General features: G+C 34.7%; 3 protein-coding genes and 1 pseudogene across 3 annotated transcripts in view; all 4 read right to left on the minus strand.

Annotated features, from left to right (window-relative positions):
- LOC111987787 (uncharacterized) overlaps positions 1-7,566 on the minus strand; it is a 28,618-nt gene extending 21,052 nt beyond the window's left edge. Inside the window, exons 1-2 of the mRNA XM_065769151.1 lie at positions 7,391-7,566; positions 3,761-3,978 (exon numbers count right to left, since the gene is read on the minus strand). Of these exons, the coding sequence (XP_065625223.1) occupies positions 3,761-3,978; positions 7,391-7,523 (351 nt within the window). The 5' untranslated portion in view covers positions 7,524-7,566. The remainder of the gene's footprint in view (positions 1-3,760; positions 3,979-7,390) is intronic.
- LOC111987939 (protein NRT1/ PTR FAMILY 3.1) lies at positions 402-3,377 on the minus strand. Its single transcript, XM_065768998.1, has 3 exons — positions 3,369-3,377; positions 1,793-2,352; positions 402-1,430 (listed from the first exon to the last, which is right to left on the minus strand). The coding sequence occupies exons 1-3, from the start codon at positions 3,375-3,377 to the stop codon at positions 461-463; spliced, it is 1,539 nt and encodes a 512-aa protein (XP_065625070.1). The 3' UTR covers positions 402-460.
- A 5,887-nt stretch (positions 7,567-13,453) lies between the features above and the next one.
- LOC136065646 (protein NRT1/ PTR FAMILY 3.1-like) lies at positions 13,454-17,664 on the minus strand (annotated as a pseudogene).
- A 792-nt stretch (positions 17,665-18,456) lies between these two features.
- Positions 18,457-20,081, minus strand: part of LOC136065647 (uncharacterized) — a 7,696-nt gene continuing 6,071 nt past the window's right edge. Inside the window, exons 2-6 of the mRNA XM_065769159.1 lie at positions 19,872-20,015; positions 19,651-19,743; positions 19,513-19,559; positions 18,848-18,965; positions 18,457-18,750 (exon numbers count right to left, since the gene is read on the minus strand). Coding sequence (XP_065625231.1) covers positions 18,457-18,750; positions 18,848-18,965; positions 19,513-19,559; positions 19,651-19,743; positions 19,872-20,015 — 696 coding nt within the window. The remainder of the gene's footprint in view (positions 18,751-18,847; positions 18,966-19,512; positions 19,560-19,650; positions 19,744-19,871; positions 20,016-20,081) is intronic.

Consider the following 20,081-nt stretch of genomic DNA (forward strand, 5'->3'; position numbering starts at 1 on the left):
TTTTTTTTTTTTTTACTTGATTCCAAAGGGCATTATGGTAAAGTGCCGGGAGAGCATTTTCTCTTCAGGCTTTTCCTCCCGATTTGGGAGGAAAAAATTTGTGGGCCCGGGAGAGAAAATTTTCTCCTGAGTTTTCCTTCCTCTCTATTTTCTCTCATTTGCCAAACAGTGAAAAACACTGTTTTTCACTCTATCTTCCTCCCTATGTTTTCCATTTTTCTTAAATTCACCCCAACCAAACACAGTGTAAGTAGTGAAGTATTAAAGTATGACACATGTTGGCAACAAAAAGGTCCATCAAAATGTTTGTTAAGTTTTTTTCTATAACTGGATGCTGATTATTTCATTAGGATGAAAGTGGAAACTTGTTTGCTTATTTCACTTAAACTGCAGGATCAAAAAAAAAAAAAAAATCCCAGTACACTAGTGTATACTGTATAGTCATTCCTTATCAACAATACTAAGCTAACTCATTTCTTCCAAGCTCCACCTCTCCATGGCCATTCCTACCATCTAAAATCATAGATGGTATTTTGTCTCCAGCTAGTTCTTCAACTTCCTCGCAAATTTCACTAACCTCTTCCAATGTCTTATAAGTATAAAGCCAACTACATATTAAATAATATAAGAGATTTATTACTTGGGTGGCAGTAACAAGCCAGTAGTAGTTTTCCAATCTTCCCCTATTGAGGTTCCTATCAGGTAGCCAGTTGCTTTTTTTGCCTGAATGCTTATGAACTAGTGATACCATCAGTGTGCCTACATAGTCTCCCGTTGATATCGCAATCCAGTAGAGAGCTGCAGCAGTGCTTCTCATGCTTTCAGGTGATTGATCATAAAGAAATTCCAAGAGCCCAACAAACGCGAAAACTTCAGCTGTCCCATGTAGGCTGAACTGAGGTACCAACCAAAAAACACTTATAGGGATAATTGCTTTTGGATCATCCAATAAGTTGCGTTCAGCAGCCACTGCTTTTCTCTTGATCTCAATTACTGATGCAACAACTGTTGCAAGAATGTTAATCACAAGGCCTATGCCAATTCTTTGTAGGTATGTGATGCCCGATGGGTTTCTAGTGAATCGGCGAGCAAAGGGTACAAAGAGACGTTCATACAGAACAAGGCCAATGAGCAAGGATATGACACCAAAGATGGCCAAGGAGGCTGGAGGAAATTGGAAGGAGTGAGACAGGTGACGATCCATTGTGCGAGCTTGTTGAATGGTGAAGCTTCGCGAGTGTGAAGATGAGGCAAAAACTGAAATTCCGGCTGCCCATATGGGAAACAAACGGATAATGGATTTTAATTCCTCAACTCGATGGACAGTGGCAACCCTCCATAAATTTGGTGTGTTCGAATCTGTTGCATCGTTACCTGTTACTATTGCAGCTTTGTCAAACCACCTGCAATCAGTACAGGAGAAGCTGTTTCACCACTCAATTTATATGTATTACAATAATGGTTAAATAATTACTCATTCTTTCCTTATAGTTTGAGCGTTGGAGACAATTAGTAATTTATCGTGATATTAAAGCAAGTAGTCCTAAGTTAAAACTATGTCTCTGAGTAATGGACAATTTCATGAAGTGCACATGCCCAAATTATATATGCTTTTTTTTTTTTTAATGAATAACACTCACTGCGTCTTTTTACATTTTAGGCTTCTCAAAGAAGCTAATTTGAATAAGACTAGTCACTATCAGATGAAGTTTTGTCCAACACATGCTTATTAATTGCTTAGAATCTGCAATGACATTTAACATTATAATTTAGAATGTTTAAAATTGCTTACTTGAATTGATTTGTGTGTAAAAGCCTTTCATGCAAAGAAATAGCAGCATCGAGCTCTCTATTTTCATACAAGAGAGCCGGGTCTGCTGGAACTACTTCTTTCCTCTTCCTTACAGCTGCAACAATTACTTGAGCCAATCTAACCAAGGGACTACCCCTAGGTTTGATTCTATTGTAAAGAGGTGAACCCACCAAAAAGGCTACAATTGACAAGGCCATGGCTATGGTTGGAATTGCAAGACCCCAGCCCCAACCTACATTATCTTGGATGTAAACCACTAAAGTTAGGGCAGCTAGTGTTGCCATTCCCATGCTAAAGTAGTACCAATTAAACAAATTCCAACTTCGAGCTGCTACACTTGATTTGGTCATGTCAATTTGGTCTGCAGCAAAGGTAACAACACAAGGCCTAATGCAACCTGAGCCAAGAGATGTAAGAAGCAGACAGATGTAGAGAACCCAAATCTGCAAGGTTGAGGCTTCCTTGCAGTTCTCTTGAGTTGAGCATGGTGGAGGGTGGAACTTTGGCAGTACTGCTGATATGGTGAGGCTAATCAATCCCTGCCGATGAAATAAAATGTGTACAAAAGAATGAGAAATTAATCAACATTCTAAATTTTCACAAGCCAAAAATATGCTCATTAAAAAAAACTAAAGATTTCTGTTGAAATTTTAAAAATGTACAGATGTAGGTGACGTGTGTTTATCAGCATGATCTACCTTCGTGATGATAGTTGCGAATTTTTGAGCAGTATGTATTGACATAAGGTATTATTCTCAAGGACCTAGGCATTTGAGAGTTAAATTGACTGTAACAACTAGCTTTTTTTCTTTTTTTCTTTTTTCTTTTTAATGGTCAATAGTAAGATCTTTACTGAAAAGAAAATAAACTTAGTTACAGCAGATTCGCACCCTCAAGCTGGGCTTGGTCCTGCATAATTACATTTGCAAAAGCTGGGGGAGCAGAACCTAGGACAAAACAGCCAAAGAAGTTGTTGTCAAGGGACGGGCTGCTAAGGCGTGTAGAGCTTGGTTAGATGATCTGGGAGACCACCAGAAGGAAAGGGTTTGGGATAGAGCTGTCAATATTATGGTGTCTGAGTTTAGAATGATATTCTCCATGGATCAAATATGCTAGGATTGTGTAGGGCATGAATGCAGGTCTTTGCATCACTCTATACAACAGTGTTGTGAATATTGTGCCTGACCAATTATTATGTGGAAGTCACTAAAATGACTGTAACGACTAGTTATATTATGGTAGTTGCAATAACTTATCTGCTGTAGTGTATATTCCTGAATCATTACACAAGGCTGCAAAACTTTTCTCTGGCTATATATATATCAATAAACTTTTAAAATCCCTCTATTTTAGAGTACTATAACAAATTATAACCATATGTGATGGACTCAAATCCTTTTTTTTTTTTTTTTTTTGGACTTTGTTCTATATTGATAGAAAGAAGTGATTTAATGATGTAGGTAAGTGGAAACATTTGAACCATAAATAAGAAGTGTGTGCATAAAATTATTCAAATGAAATGAAATAATCAATGGTGCAGATATTTTACACTTACATAATCCATGTCTTTATAGGCCATCAGATTTTCTCGAAGATTTTATTATTCTGATTAGGTAAGGTAGCATGAACCCATCATAATGGATAGGAAAAATTACATGCCCCTAGTCAAACAAGTTTTTGACTAACACTATAAATAGTTAATTTATAAGTCCTTTTGCTAAGAGCCTTATAACTCAACTAATTGACATACCTCTAACGTTTTTTAAGGAAATATCGAGGGTTCAAATTCCCACTCCCCCATTGTAACTATCAAGTTATATAAAAATAATAATAATAAATAAATAAATAAAATTATAGGTAATTATCAATGAATGGAAATCTAATCACTGCTTAAACTATAAATAGTGAACTTAGATCTGTAACGCATGAGTTTTTTTTTTTTTTTACCAGTTCATAGATAATAGAACCAGCCATGATGGTCGAAAACTGCCCGGCAAAGTAGTCGGAAATTAAAGCACCAAACAATGGCGCAAAATTGGCAGTTCCATCGAAGTTGGTCAGTGTGTTGGCGGCCTGTACCAGCGGCAGGTTAAGCTCTTGTGTCAAGTACGTTATCATGTTGGCATGATAACCAGTATTCGCAAATCTGTCACATATTTCATTTGCTGGGAAACATAACATGGAGGAAATTACTTGGCTCATGAATATACCAATAAAAATAGCATGAGGAATTTAGGCATACTTATGTGTCAGTGTCAATATATAATTATATATTGTGCCACAAAGCTTTAAAGAAAAGTGATAGTTTGCCGAAAGTCTTATAACTCAATTGATACTTCATAGTGTTTTCAACCAATATACACTCATCCAAGGTTCAAATTCCCTTTTGTTAGGGATTGTATTGCAATTGTATTCTAATGAGAAAGGAGGAAAATCAGTTAGTGACAGTTAGTAGCAGTTCTTGACAGCTGTGAGTTGGTGTTGGCAGTTGGCTAGTGGTTACTGTATCAATCAGTTAGAGTAGGGGATTAGAGAATTGCTGAGAGTGATGTATAAAGAGGGCATTACTGATTGTATGAAGATTAAGCAATAAGAATGTTCTAAATTCAGTTCCAATTCCTTTCTTCTTTTTCTCTCTTGGAGGACCAGCTGATCTCAAATACAGCTAGATACATACATTTCTTCATTTCAACAGTTAACACCTTTCCCCCAAATATCTAATTTAGAGAAAAAAAAAAGAAGAAGAAGAAGAAGAAGAAGAAGAAGAAAAGAATAGAGTGATGGTTTATTTTTAGAGTGATGTTAACATACTAGTATACTACAAATATTATGAAAAATCACCAATAAAAAAATTCAAAAATTCATTTATTATTTTGTTGAAGTAACACCAATTACATTTATTGCTACATCTTTTTGCAATTTTTTTGTAATAAACTTGGTAGTTGTTATAGCATTTATCTTTACCAATTGCAAACTCAAGCGATACGTGAGAAAATGTAATATAATTATTTTATAAGAATATAATATAAAATTTGTAGGTTAAATAGTACATGTGTTACTTAAAAGTATTTTTCTATTTTAAAAGTTTTATTTAATGGAACATATAATATATTTTGCATTCAACAACAATACATAGTGATGACTAATTTGAACATATTCGAGAGTGTATAAAAACAATTGTACGCGCACTCACATTTAAATGGAACACATGTAATGCGTTACATTCAGTTTAAATTATTACAAAAGTTTAGAATTATAACATTTTTTTTCCAAATATAAGTATAATGCATATATTATTAAAAATTTAATTTTAAGGTAATCCTAGCTTTGAATATTTATAATATTTATTGTTTTTTAAGGCTCATATCTCTAATTTTTAAGACCGATATATATATATATATATATATATATATATATTGTATTTTTTTTTTTTTTTTTGAGCCCAAAACTAAAGGGTTTGGCCCAAATAGAACAAAATTTCATATTTTTAACTCAAAAACTAATAAAAAAATGAATTTTTGAGCCCAAGACTTGGATTTTTTTTAAATTTATTTTTGGACCAAATTGAACCAAAGTGGACGAATTTAACCAAATTGGACTGAATGAACCGAATTGTACTAAATGGGCAGAAGTGGATTGAATGGACTGAAGTAACCCAATATGGACCAAAATTTTACTTTAATGTAGCTCAAAAGGAACATAGAAATAATAAATGCTACACTTTAACTTTATATAGATATAAATTAGAACCATAGAAAGAATCAAAACCCTTTACTAAAATATATATATATATATATTCACACTCGTTCACATTCACTATTTCACACACATATCTACAATTGTTGTGAGAATATGTATATTTGTGAAATATGATGGGTGAAATAGTGCATGTTTGTAAATCAAACCCCATTTTCAATTGCGTTTTAGTCTTTTATTTTCCGAATAGAAGAATAGATATTCCTTCTCTCTGTTTTTCCCCCTCGTTAAGGGGGATCCAATCTTTTTTACACAGCTTTCACTTTTAGTGGTCGAATGTTTTGATTATGTCTGTTCAACCATTCTACATGCATAGAGGCTTCAGTGACATTATGCGACCACCAATGTAAAGCACTAATTCAGTCTAATTGCAATGGATAAATGGTGTGCAAATCTTGATATTTATTTAACTCTAACAGGGCAAATGGTAAATCTCTCAAATTAGTATAAAACTAGTAAGTTGCCCGTGCGGATAATTTTGTAATATTTTATATAAAACGGTTTTGGATAATATTGTACATAACTACATATATTATAAAGAAAAAGTAAACTAAATTAGAGTAAAAAAAACATATATATTTTGAGATATTTAAAATTAGTTTAGTAGCTTCACTACATATTTGTAGCATTTTCAAGGTAAGATTATTATTTTTTTAAATCATGAAACCAAAAATAAATGCAAAAGAATAATGAGACCATGAAAATCAACTAATTTGTTTTGTGTTCACATATTTCATACTATGAAATAAAAGTACGCCCAACTCTCTGACTGTCTTCCACTTATCAATAATGCGATATTAAGACATGGTGTAGATAAGTGTGTATACATGTATCTTATAGATGATTTAAAATTAAACCATGATAGAATATGACTTTAAATTGTGCACCAAATATTCTCTCTACTTAAATATCCAAAACAAAAACTAACTAACCAAATTACCTAAACCTAAATCATATTTAAGCCCCTAAATTAAAAAATTAAAAAAAAAATTACCCGTAGGGGTTTCGGTGTCTTGATGGTGGTGGGAGGCCAATATAACGAAGATGGTAACCCCTCAGATTCCTCTTTCTCTCTCTTTCAAATGTTTTGTTTGTCATAGGTTTTTTATTTTGGTAATATATAGTGAAAGTACGTTTTATTTAACAATTCATAACATTTTTGTACCTCTATAATTCTTTCTAGAGCCTCATCTCGTTAGTTATTACTATTAGTTCTTACTTATTTTATTTTGTTTTTTTTTTTTAAATACTAAAACAATGGGTATGCTAAAAGACATGAAGAATAGTGAAAGGTGTGGTGTAAGCTTAGACTATTAATGAGATAACAGTAAAATAAGTTAATGTAAATTTTTGGGTAATAGTAAAAAAAATTAATAAAATAGGTAAAAAAAAGGTTAAATGCAAAATTAAAGTGTCACTTAGGAGGTCTCTGCTCTCATATATATATATATATATATATATTGATTGATATGTTTTGGGGGTGCTCTACAAGGATCATTACCATTTATAGTGATAGTGTTACAGTGTTTGCTAGTAATCAGGTTAAGATCACCTGTTCTGATGCTAGAAAAGAATAAATATAATCATACTTAACAAATTACCACTTTAATTTCCAAAAGCTTAAGTTATTAGAAAAAGAAAATTAATTAATTAATTAATCAACCATTGTTTAAACTTGAAAAGAAGAACCCAAGAAGCTTTGATTGGACATCTCACTAGCTGAGAGTTCCTTGAAGATGTCAAACCCAGCCAAAAACAACAATAGGCAAAGAAAGTTGTATGACTAAAGAGTAAAAACAAAAATATTGGATGTGAACATACCAAGGATGAATGGCATTGTTTTGATTCCTCCAAGCTTCTTGTTCTTCTTCTTCCTAATGATTTTCCTTTCATCCTCTATCTTCTCTTGCTTCTGATCAACATCGGCCGCGTTCTCTTTGTCCAAATACTCCATCTGTGGTTTTCACCTTCACAAGCAAGAGCAAGTTCTAATAAGAGGACTCATATATGTGGTTGACATCTGGATTTTCGGACCAAGAAGAGTGCAGAGGCAAACTATAAGGTATGTGGGACCCACAAATGATCTCTCGTTGGTGTAATGTGTTATATTATTATTATTATTATAGTGGAATCTTTGAAATTTTTGGTATGACTTCTGCCCGTCCGAGATGGAGAGAGAAAAGGGGGTTTCAGATAACTCTAAGTTTTTTAAGGTAAATTCGAATCTTGTTTACATGTAATAAAAAATAATTAAGAAAAAAATCTGATTCAATAAAGCTAGAGCCACACAAAAATTCACAACAAATTCCTAAACTAGATTATCATTTCGCAGATAGATCCACCACAATTTGCAATTTAAAATTATTTTTATTGGCCCATACGTGTTGGCGTGTTGCATCCTTAGAAAACCTCAAACCATATAATGTACATTCGGCCTCATCAGTTTACTTAACCTTTTACTTATTGTTTTTTGTTGAAAATTTGGTAAATTATACTTCCAAAAAAAAAAAATGAGTTTTTTAAATGGAACCATTGATCAAATGGCAAGAGTAACAAGACAAAAGCATTAATGTCAATCCGATCCAGAGTTACAGTTTTTGTCCTTTCTTTTAGTTTATGGACCTGAGGGGTACAGATACATGTGCGAAATTCCTTTCTTTGAACTCAGTTCTGTCTCTGCATGACCATCAGCATCCACTACTGACATGTACTGAATGCTTGGGATGTATGTTTAAAAACACAATGGCAAGAGGGTAGGCCATGCTTGATGTGTTTCCCCCATCACAGGTCAACTCTCCACGGAATTTTTTTTTTTTCTGCAAAATAACATAATTTTTTTAACAATTTCGTTAGTTTGCATGATTTTCAAATTATTTAGAAAAATAACATCTCGAGTCTCTTAGACTAAAGTTTACTGTAGTAAGTCGAGTTTTAGAGACTCGAGTTCTATGTATTGTAGAGCTCAGGTGAACTCTAAATTTCACGTGGAACTTAGAGACTCGGGTTGCTAGTCCTTCTTCTTTCATTCTTTTTTTTCTTTTCTTCATCTTCCTTTTTTTTTTCTTTCTTTCCTGCAGTCCCACGCTCCAAGCCCCAAAATCCCATTTCTCCATCTTCTTCTTCCCCAGCTTTCTTCTCCATCTTCTTCACCTTTCTTAAACGTCAAAACCCATTTCTGAAAATCCCAAACCCAAAAATCACAATCTCAGCATCGTAGCAGCTTGGATTTGTTGTTTTCTGGGTCTGTTGTCTCTGGTGGTATTTGTTGCTTGTTTTCTATTTTCTGGGCTTGTAGTCTCCGGAAGTGGGTTTGATGTTTTGAGTGTTAGAGAGATCAATTAGATGTGAGTGTTTGAGTTTGGGTTTAGAGAAGAGGCAAAGGTGGAGGTTGAGCCATGGAGATTTGGCGGTCCGAAGGTTCTGAGATTAGAAGAAATCTGTCGAGGTTGAGCCATGGAGATTAGGCTAGGTCTGAAGGTTCTGAGATTAGAAGAAAAGTGTTGGACATGAAGCTTAGGCCAAGATTGAAACAACGAGCAGCAACTCGAGTTCCACATGGATAATTTATCTAAATGACTCGAGATATTAGTTTCCTAAATAGTTTGGAAACTATGCTAACTAATGAAATTGTTAGCAAAATGATGTTATTTTGCACCAAAAAAAAAAAAAAAATCTTTTTTTTTTCTTTCTTTCCTGCAGTCCCACGCTCCAAGCCCCAAAATCCCATTTCTCCATCTTCTTCTTCCCCAGCTTTCTTCTCCATCTTCTTCACCTTTCTTAAACGTCAAAACCCATTTCTGAAAATCCCAAACCCAAAAATCACAATCTCAGCATCGTAGCAGCTTGGATTTGTTGTTTTCTGGGTCTGTTGTCTCTGGTGGTATTTGTTGCTTGTTTTCTATTTTCTGGGCTTGTAGTCTCCGGAAGTGGGTTTGATGTTTTGAGTGTTAGAGAGATCAATTAGATGTGAGTGTTTGAGTTTGGGTCTAGAGAAGAGGCAAAGGCGGAGGTTGAGCCATGGAGATTTGGCGGTCCGAAATCTGTCGAGGTTGAGCCATGGAGATTTGGCTAGGTCTGAAGGTTCTGAGATTAGAAGAAAGAAGTGTTGGACATGAAGCTTAGGCCAAGATTGAAACAGGGAGCAGGAACTCGAGTTTTAAAGACTCGAGTTCCACGTGGATAATTTATCCAACACATAGAACTTAAGTCTGTAAAACTCGACTTGTTATAGTGAACTCAAGTCTAAAAGACTCGAGATATTAGTTTCCTAAATAGTTTAGAAACTATGCTAACTAATGAAATTGTTGGCAAAATGATGTTATTTTGCACACAAAAAAAAAAAAAATCCTCTCCACCTCTTATGGCTTTGGTTTGATTTAGTTTCGGAAGTGAAAGTTTGAGTTTATAATAAAATATAACCTACTTGATCACATGTTTGAATGTGCCTATACAGCTATACTTACTGTTTGAGAAATTGATTATGACTAAGTCTATCTCTTATTCTTATGATTTCTTTTTAATTTTGATTAAGATAATACTAAGTTTGTGTAACAAACACAACTTTTCACATTCATAACAGTACTATGAGGCCGAAGATCCCAATCCCCAAAGCAAAAATAGCAATAAATTATAACAATTGTCATATTAATCAACCAATTGGAAATTTAGTCATAAAATATAGTACAACTAACTAGTTGGTAGCAACAGGAAAATAATATAAGCTGCGACACTTTCGACTTTTTATGTTATAGTCCCAACATATTCCATTGGGGCCATCGAAAATATTTAGGATTTTATTATAACCAAAAGGAAAACATGGAGTAGGACAGAACTTTTATAATATTGCAATGATACGAAAAGACAAACAAATAAAGCTTGAGCTTCTTGATCTTATTTGGCTCATCCCATAATAATTAGGAAATATTACATTTTATTATCCTAAATTATGCTCAATGTTACACTTTGTGTTTTATTCCCAAAAAAAAAAATGTTACACTTTGTTAAAAAAAAAAAAAGAAAAAGAAGAAGAAGAAGAAGATACCTGCCCTGATGGGCTATCCAATGTATGCCATACTGCACTAGTTTGACCTTCACTTTCAACTAGAATTGTCAGCGAACCAAGAACAGCACTTTTCTAAATCATATCCCAATCATATATTCTCAGATGAATCTGCTACCCAGTAGAGAACAAAATCAGCTTCATATTCCAAGCCTACTTAAATAGCCATTAAAGCCATTAGAGAGATCAATGTTAACCAAAAAAAAAAAAAAAGGCCAAATAACACGTCATCTTTCTTACTTCACATCGTACATATTACCATGTATGTCCAATGAAACATATAGATAGACTAGTAGACTAGTTTATCTATATTGAAACTAATAGAGCTGTAGTCTTGTGATACTTTGAATGGTGCGAATTTGATTGGATTATATTATTTGAGTGTGTGTTGTGAGAGCATGTAATAAGTCTCACATCAGGTGTTTGCTAGGTGGATTTTAGATTTACAAGTGATTACCATAAGCCCCAATTGTAACTTGACTAATCCATTTGGGGAATAAGTGCATATTTGAAAGGAGTTTTCCTTGTGTCATTATAAATGGTATCAAAGCAAACCTAGTAACACCATGTGCCTCAAGGGCATAGCGATACAACGTGGTCCTGACAATATTATTTGGAATTTAAGTGGGGGAGATTGTGATACACCAAATTGTTAGGGTTTGATTAAATTAGATTGTTTGTGTGCATGTTGTACAAGCATGTATTGGGTCCCACATCAAGCGCACACTAGGCGGATCTTGGGTTTATATGTGATTACAAGGAACCCTAATTGTAACTTGACTAGTCCTTTTAGGTTATAAGCACAAATGTGGCTAGCACTTACCTTGAGTTGTTACAAGTCTTATCTAGTCTAGTATGCTTGACAGTGAATTGGTTTAAAGTTTAGTGAAGTTGGTTTATGCTTGCCATATAATTTATAAGGATTTGATTTATTAAGGCTATTTTAATATGCTAGAATTAGTCAAAACTGCAAAGGCTCTGCTGAAGTAACATTTCTTCTTCCTACTAAATTCTTTTTTTATTATTATTTTTTTTGTTAGTGCCAATGCTAACCTATGTTTTTATGTATGTGTTGCTGGGTTTTCAATGTAAATTAGATTCAAGTTGTGGGTTTCTGTGCTGGAATTCCAGTATTAGGTAACAGATTGGGTTCATAACCATGTGCCTGTATAAATTTTTAATTAATGAAAGGCGAATAGTTTTCTTATATGTAAATATGACATTTAGGCTGGCACCAAACAACCCTGTCTAGTCTAGTATGCTTGACAGTGAATTGGTTTAAAGTTTAGTGAAGTTGGTTTATGCTTGTCCTATAATTTAGAAGGATTTGATTTATTAAGGCTATTTTAATATGCTGGAATTATTCAAAACTGCACAGGCTCCTGCTAAAGTTACATTCTTCTTCCTACTAAATTCTTTTTTTTTTTTTTTTTTTTGTTAGTTCCAATGCTAACCTATGTTTTTATGTATGTGTTGCTGGGTTTTCAATGTAAATTAGATTCAAGCTGTGGGTTTCTGTGCTGGAATTACAATATTAGGTAACAGATTCTGTTCATAACCATGTGCCTGTATAAATTTTTAATTAATGAAAGGCGAATAGTTTTCTTATATGTAAATATGACATTTGGGCTGGCACCAAACAAACCTGTTTAAAGCAGTACAAAAAATAAAAACTGTGACTTGGCACTTGGGCTGGCCCCATTTAGCCCTCAAAAAAAGATTTTAAATAAATCACCACAATTCAGCTCAGCCCAAAACAGAACATCCGCACCCAACCAAATTGCACCAGGTTGAGGCCGGTCATTAAGGAGAATTTAGGTCCACAAGTGAGGAGGTGTTATAATAATAATTAAATAATTGAATTCTTTGTTTCCTAATAATTTAAACTTTCAAGACAAGTGGTAGTTTAACAAGCATCATTAAACTTAACATTCATCTAGATTTTGAATAAGTATGTGGAAAAAAATATTATCAGAAAGATATATAAGGATCTTGGTGTCATATTTATTCTAGTTGTACAATGCATAAGGTTTCCCCTTAAGACTTTGAATTTCTCAAGCAACGTTGGGACATCTTCTTTTGGACTAAGAATTTGTTGTAGTTGTTGTTGTATGGATTGAAAAGGGCTACCCCTATTAACCATCCCATCCTTTCTACTGTTGTATATATAGGTATATACATGGATAGGTTATAATAATGATGTTTGAGTTTGGAAAGTATTGTTTCATAAAGTGAAAATTCAAGTTCTTGAATTTTCTAAGTGAAATTCGAACTAAAAGATTTTCAATCGGTCGAAAATTTTGCTCGATTGATCAAAATGATGAAGAAAATAATCTTGGAGTCATTGGATGATTCGATTCCTATTCAATCGATCGAATGAGCATTCAATCGATTGAAAGAAACTCTCGACCGATCAAAACTCGTAAAACTGAGTTTTCTGCAGAATTTTCTGGCAATTGTTCTAAATGTTTGAAGAGGTTTCAAGCCTTGTAAACAGTTTTGTAAAACATTTTGACTCTCCATACGTGTGTTTTGATGAAATATAATCCTATAAGTATAAATAGAGGCTTATGTGAACAAAAGTGGGAGTGGTTTCAAGAAGTTACAAAGAAATACAAGAAATCCTATAGTTATTCTCCAAAAGTGCTATCTGTAGAACCCAACAACTTGGTTGTATCCTAGGGACAAGTTTGCAATAAGCCTTTAGCAACAAGAGTATGTGGGCAAATATTGTCTAAGGATAACAATTTTGTGCCTCCAAGTTATTTATTTCTGTTTGTTTTTTGTGTTATCCTTTTTTTTTTGAGGAACAACGGAAATTGCTTTTATTCAGCTAAGCCTAATAAATCGGCTTGTAGTACATCATAAAAATGTGACGGAACCTCCTCCATCCAAACTAACAAATCTGGAATGCCAGCGGCATGTCTAGCCAGATTATGAGCTAAAACATTACAATCCCTCTTTGCATGAGAGTAAAGTAATTCTTCAAAATGCTGAGACAACTGTTTTGCATCTTCAATGAGCAAACCCATTGGTGTGAGCAAACTCTCATCCTCCATTAACCCTTTAATAACTGTCAATGCATCACCCTCCAACACAGCCCGTTTCACTCCCACATCCAAAGCAAAGGAGAGAGCCCAGCCCGCTGCTTTTGCTTCAATATCATTGCTACATAATAACTGGTGTACCGGTTTTGAACATGAAGCAATCTAACATTCATCTAGATTTTGAATAAGTATGTGGAAAAAAATATTATCAGAAAGATATATAAGGATCTTGGTGTCATATTTATTCTAGTTGTACAATGCATAAGGTTTCCCCTTAAGACTTTGAATTTCTCAAGCAACGTTGGGACATCTTCTTTTGGACTAAGAATTTGTTGTAGTTGTTGTTGTATGGATTGAAAAGGGCTACCCCTATTAACCATCCCATCCTTTCTACTGTTGTATATATAGGTATATACATGGATAGGTTATAATAATGATGTTTGAGTTTGGAAAGTATTGTTTCATTAAGTGAAAATTCAAGTTCTTGAATTTTCTAAGTGAAATTCGAACTAAAAGATTTTCAATCGGTCGAAACTTTTGCTCGATTGATCAAAATGATGAAGAAAATAATCTTGGAGTCATTGGATGATTCGATTCCTATTCAATTGATCGAATGAGCATTCAATCGATTGAAAGGAACTCTCGACCGATCAAAACTCTTAAAACTGAGTTTTTTGCAAAATTTTCTAGCAATTGTTCTAAATGTTTGAAGAGGTTTCATGCCTTGTAAACAGTTTTGTAAAACATTTTGACTCTCCATACGTGTGTTTTGATGAAATATAATCCTATAAGTATAAATAGAGGCTTATGTGAACAAAAGTGGGAGTGGTTTCAAGGAGTTACAGAGAAATACAAGAAATCCTATGGTTATTTTCCAAAATTGCTATCTGTAGAACCCAACAACTTGGTTGTATCCTAGGGACAAGTTTGCAATAAGCCTTTAGCAACAAGAGTATGGGGGCAAATATTGTCTAAGGATAACAATTTTGTGCCTCCAAGTTATTTATTTCTGTTTGTTTTTTGTGTTATCCTTGTTATTCTTTTATTACTTTGTGTATTATTCCCAACATCAATTTCTGGAAAAAAAAAAAAAGGTCTAAGTTTCCTGCATACTCTTGTAAAAGGTCGTAGCCTTATTTGTGCGACTTTTTTAAATGGTCGTAGCCTTATTTGTGGGAGTTGTACAAGGCCGTAGCCTTTGTTGTTGAGACTTTTGTACAAGGTAACAGCTTGATTTTTCTTTGTTTGTGAGTTTGAAGTTGTGTCTAATAAAATATTCCTTCCGCTCTATCTTGTGAGTGTTAATTTTATTTTTCTTCCTATTAAGGCTTTGCAAAGCCAATAAAGTGGTATAAAAACTTCTGCTATGCCAACATAAACTGAACTGAATTTTGGAGTTCTAATGAAGTTGTCTTGCATAGTATAATTACTGGGTTGAAAGTGGAAACTTGTTTGCTTATTTCACTTAAACGGCAGGATCAAAATACAGGGGGGAAAACCCCTATTTACGGTACATTAGTGTAGTCATTATCAACAATCCTAAGCTGTCTCATTTCTTCCAAGCTCCACCTCTCCATGGGCATTCCTACTATCTAAAATCATAGATGGTATTTTATCTCCAGCTAGTTATTTGTCTTTCTCTTTGCAAATTTCACTAACCTCTTCCCATGGCTTATAAGTATAAAGCCAACTACATATCACATAATATAAGAGATTTATTACTTGAATGCCACTGACAATCCAGTAGTAGGATTCCAATCTTCCCTATAGAGGTTCCTACAGGCAGCCAGTTGCTTTTCTTGCCTGAATACTTACGAAGTTGATACCATCAGTGTGCCTGCATAGTTTCCCATTGATATTGCTATCATCAATGGAGTGCTGCAGCAGTGCTTCCCATGCTTTCAGGTGACTGATCAAAAGGAAATTCCAAGTGCCCCACAGACATGAACTCAGCCTATGAAGCACGGGTGCGTTTCGGGACTCGAGTGCGGGTGCGGGTGCAGGTGCGGGACTCGGCAATTTTTAAAAAAGGTGAGTGCAGGTGCGACAGTACTAGGCGATTAAAAAATTATTAAAAATATTTTTTTATAAATTTTATATATTTCTAAGCATGTTTTTTTATATAATAATAATAATAGAGAACTCATATAATAATAATAATAATAATAATAATAATAATAATAATGTACTGTACAAAATAAAGCCTCTCTGACCAAAGGCTTAGTAGCACAGTGGCTCAAAAGTCTAGTTCAGTGGCTCAATGGNCCGTGAGAGGGGCACAAAAAACAAAATAAGCCTCCAAATGCTTTAACAATCCTTTTCAAAAAAAAAAAAAAAAAAAAACAACAAACAAACAAACAAAACAAACTTATAAAAATAAAAAAAATAAAAAAATTAAAAAAAAAAAAAACAGAACAGAACAACGTTGGGCTCGCCAAAAAAAAAAAAAAAAAGGAAGAAAATGAACAATCACAAGGAGGAGTTGTTTGGGTTTGGCGCAGTACAGAAAGGTGAAGCCCCTCCAAATGTCCCCAATATTCCAACAACAACAACCGGAGATCATCATGATCACATCGATGTCTCTCCTTTGCAGCGCCGACTGCTCAGGGCTCCTTTGATTCCATCTGCACCTAATTCAGGCACCTATATTCCCCCTTCAGTGAATCACTGTGCTTCAAATCCACAGCGACAGCGGCGTATCAAATCCACAGGTATTCTTACCGGCCGATTTCTTTTTTCCGGCAAAAACACACCGAATCGGTGCGAATCGGCACGCGTCGATGCCGAGTCGACGCGAATCGAGGAAACCACGTGGCAGGACACGGCCCGCCATGGCACTGACACTCGGTCAACGGCGTCCCTCGCGCGTGCGGCTCCTCTAGTGTCGCGTCCGTGCATCCCAGACTTCAGCTACCCCATGCAGGCAAAACTGAGGTACCAACCAAAAAACACTTACAGGAATAATTGCTTTTGGATCATCCAATAAGTTGTGATCAACAACCACTGCTTTTCTCTTGATTTCAACAAATGATGCAACAACTATGGCAAGAATGTTAACCACATAGCCTACACCCATTCTTTGTAGGCATGTGATGCCTGATGGATTTCCATTGAATTGATGAGCAAAGGGTACAAGGATACGTTCATACAGGATAAGGCCAACGAGCATGGTTTTGTTGCCAAAGATAGACATCGAGGCTAGAGGAATTTCGAAAGAGTGAGACAGTTATCAATCCATAGTGCGAGCTTGTAGAATGGTGAAGCTATGCAAGTGTGAAGATGAGGCAATAAGAGCAATTCCTGCTGCCCATATAGGAAACATTCGGATAATGCATTTTAATTCCTTAACTCGATGTATAGTGGCATGCGTCCATAAATTTGGTGGCTTTGAATATGTTGTATGACTATCTACTATTACAGTAGCTTTATCAAACCACCTGCAATCATATACGCAAGAAGCAATTTAAGCATTCAAATTATACTTGTTAGAATAATGGTTAAGTAATTGAAGTCAACATTTCCTAACAACTTAAGCTTTTGAGACAAGTAAATTTATTATGTTATTAAAGCAAATGATCATAAGAATAAAATGGTGTTTTGATTTGAAAAGAAGAACCAAGAAGCTCTACTGAGAGAGTTCAATCCCAGAAAAAAAAAAAAAAAAAAAAAAAAAAAAAAAAAAAAAAAAAAAAAAAAAAAAAAAAAAATTTTTTTTTTTTTTTTTTTTTTTTTTTTTTTTTTTTTTTTTTTTTTTTTTAAAAAAAAAAAAAAAAAAAAAAAAAAAAAAAACAACAACAACAACAACAACAATAGGAAAAGACAGTTGTACGACTAGAACAAGAATTTGCGAACATACCAAAGATGAATGGCATTGTTTTGATACCTCCAAGCTTCTTCTTCTTCTTCTTCCTCATGATTTTCTCTTCATCCTCTATCTTTTCTTGCTTCTGATCAACATTGACCATATTCTCTTTGTCCAAGTACTCCATATATGTGGTTTGTGAGGTTCTAAGACTTTAAGAACTAATGTATTAGAACTTCAACATGTATTATATTGGCAAAACATGATCAAAACATAGAGTCTAGGTTTAGACTTGCTTAAAGTGTGGTTTAATGTAAAATTAGAATTGAGTGATTGCAGGATTTATTACTTAAAATCTGCAAGACTCAATCGATTGAAAATTAGACACGATCGATCAAACGTCATGCAGATTTAATTTTCTACAGAATTTTCAATTCAGCCCAAGCTTGTATGACGTGTAGGGTTTTGTGTTTCACTCTAAGTATAAAAGAAAAAACCCTAACTACGTTTTAGAAGTCTTTGTTGGTTGTGTGTTGAATTTTCAGTGAGATTTGAAAGGTGTTTACCTTTATACACACACATAGAATTATCAATATCAAGATTCGCGTCAAGAACTTGATGATCTCTTCAGTTGCTACATAAAGAACTTTAAAGAAGATCTGAAAACCTTTGAAAGGTGTCTAAAAGTCACAAGTAGGAGAACTTGTGGTTGTTGTAGATCAAAGAAAGAAGTAGTTCATGGACTCGGAGCTGTCACGTGGTCATGGTAGTAAGTTTTCTACTTGAGGTAGCAATAGAATGTTAGTGGTCCAAGTCCTATTGTAAAAACTTCAATTATTTCATAGTGGATCTGTTTTTATCTTGAGTATAGCTAGGTTAAATCCTCCTCGGGTTTTTTACCAGTTAGGTTTTCTAGGGTCATCATATCATGGTGTACTTTATATTTCTGTAAATCAGTATTAGCAGGGAGTTGAATATGCTACATAGCCATTGCCAACTTATCTTCTAAGGTTGATACTTTATCTGTCAAGCGACGTATCTTATCATCTTTCAACCTCTCTTCTTCACTAGTTATCCTTATCCCTCCATAACAGCTATTTTTTGAGCCACTTCGGTTAGAAGGAGTTGGCCCGAATCCTAAACCCCGCACACGACCATGTTTCTCTTTACCCATTACCTTAGAAAACGCATCTATGGAACACCATGCTATACTTCCATTTGCACCTTCAGGCAAGTCACTAGCTTCATGACTCATTAACTCCTTCAGTTTGTCCTAAGAATCAGGATAATAATTATAAATTTTGTTTTAAAAAAAAATGGAGAATGGTAGAAATAAAGTTCTTAGACTAAAAAAATATGATGACACATACAATTTTCTCACTTGCATCCTCATTAACGGGCATCCCATCCTTTTTTTTGTGAAGCTTTATGATGATGCCGAAAATCTCACCAGTGAGTTGCACGACGCTTGTACGCTCGAAACAACACCTGCACAACAAAAAAGGAGATGACCTCACAGAGAGCACCGGTGTGGTGCCGGCCAAATACCCTCCGAAGGTCAAGTTAGAACTTCTTTCAACTCTAGAGTGCTAGAGAGGGGTTAATTATGCGTACCTTGGCTTATGAGGGTATTGGGGCTTTTATAGTAGTAGAGGGTGGACCTTTCTTCCTTGGAGTAGAAGTCTTTTCCTTATAGGAATCCTTATGCGCGTAGATTGCGGAATCCTTTCCTTATAGGACTCTGATACTGGGCGTGGAATACAAGTAATTTCCCTAAGACCCATGCGTGATGACCAAGTTACGTTCTTCATGGAACCGTCAGCCTTTCAGCCGTCAGCCTATACTTCCCTTCAGCTAAGTTACCGTCAGCCTTTATGCTTTGTTCAGCAGCCTAGGGGACTTCAGCCCGTCGGTTTTGTTTCAACCTAGTTATCATGCATTCCTTCGCGCCTAGCATGTCATAGAGGACCCGTCAGCCAGAGCAAAAGCTGACGGGTTGGGCTCATGGTACCTGCGTGTAATTCTTCCATATCACTTTACATATAGCTTCCCTTGATTTGGTGCAACCCCATCTTTTTTGAACTGCATCACAAATATATTAATTATTTTAATGGATGCAAATGAATGTAAGCAAAATACACAAACTATTTCCAAGTACTAACTTTGTAATTACCATATCAAAGGCATGTTGTGCATAAGATTTTGATCCTGCAGTGTGTACATCTTTTTTCTTTTTACTGGCTTTCTTACCAGCCCTACTACGTTCCTACATTCAACATAAAAACACACAAATTAAAATTAAAGTTAATTCACTTTTCTTTTCATTTGTATTTATGAATAAGTGTTCTAACAAAGCATTAGATGCCATAATGTATAAAATAATGTTATTTATACCAGTCCATCTTTACTAAACCAAAAGTTTACAAGTGTAGCAAAATCTTGGCGATTCACTGTACTTGGGGCCTCAGCTACTATCCCTGCCGCAGTTTTTGACTCATCATAATGCTTTGCTTTCAAGGCGCACTTCCAATTCCTCCACTTTTCACCCAAACCCTTTAAAGTCAGATGTTTGATGATCTTTCTTTCTTCCTCATTTTTGGAAAT

This window comes from Quercus suber, unplaced genomic scaffold, assembly GCF_002906115.3.
Source record: "Quercus suber isolate HL8 unplaced genomic scaffold, Cork oak 2.0 scaffold_27, whole genome shotgun sequence".
NCBI classification, from domain to species: Eukaryota; Viridiplantae; Streptophyta; class Magnoliopsida; order Fagales; family Fagaceae; genus Quercus; species Quercus suber.

Coding starts and splice junctions, on each gene's coding strand:
- LOC111987939 (XM_065768998.1), bottom strand. Junction 1,431..1,792: donor TTACACACAAATCAATTCAA/GTAAGCAATTTT, acceptor AATTGAGTGGTG/AAACAGCTTCTCCTGTACTG.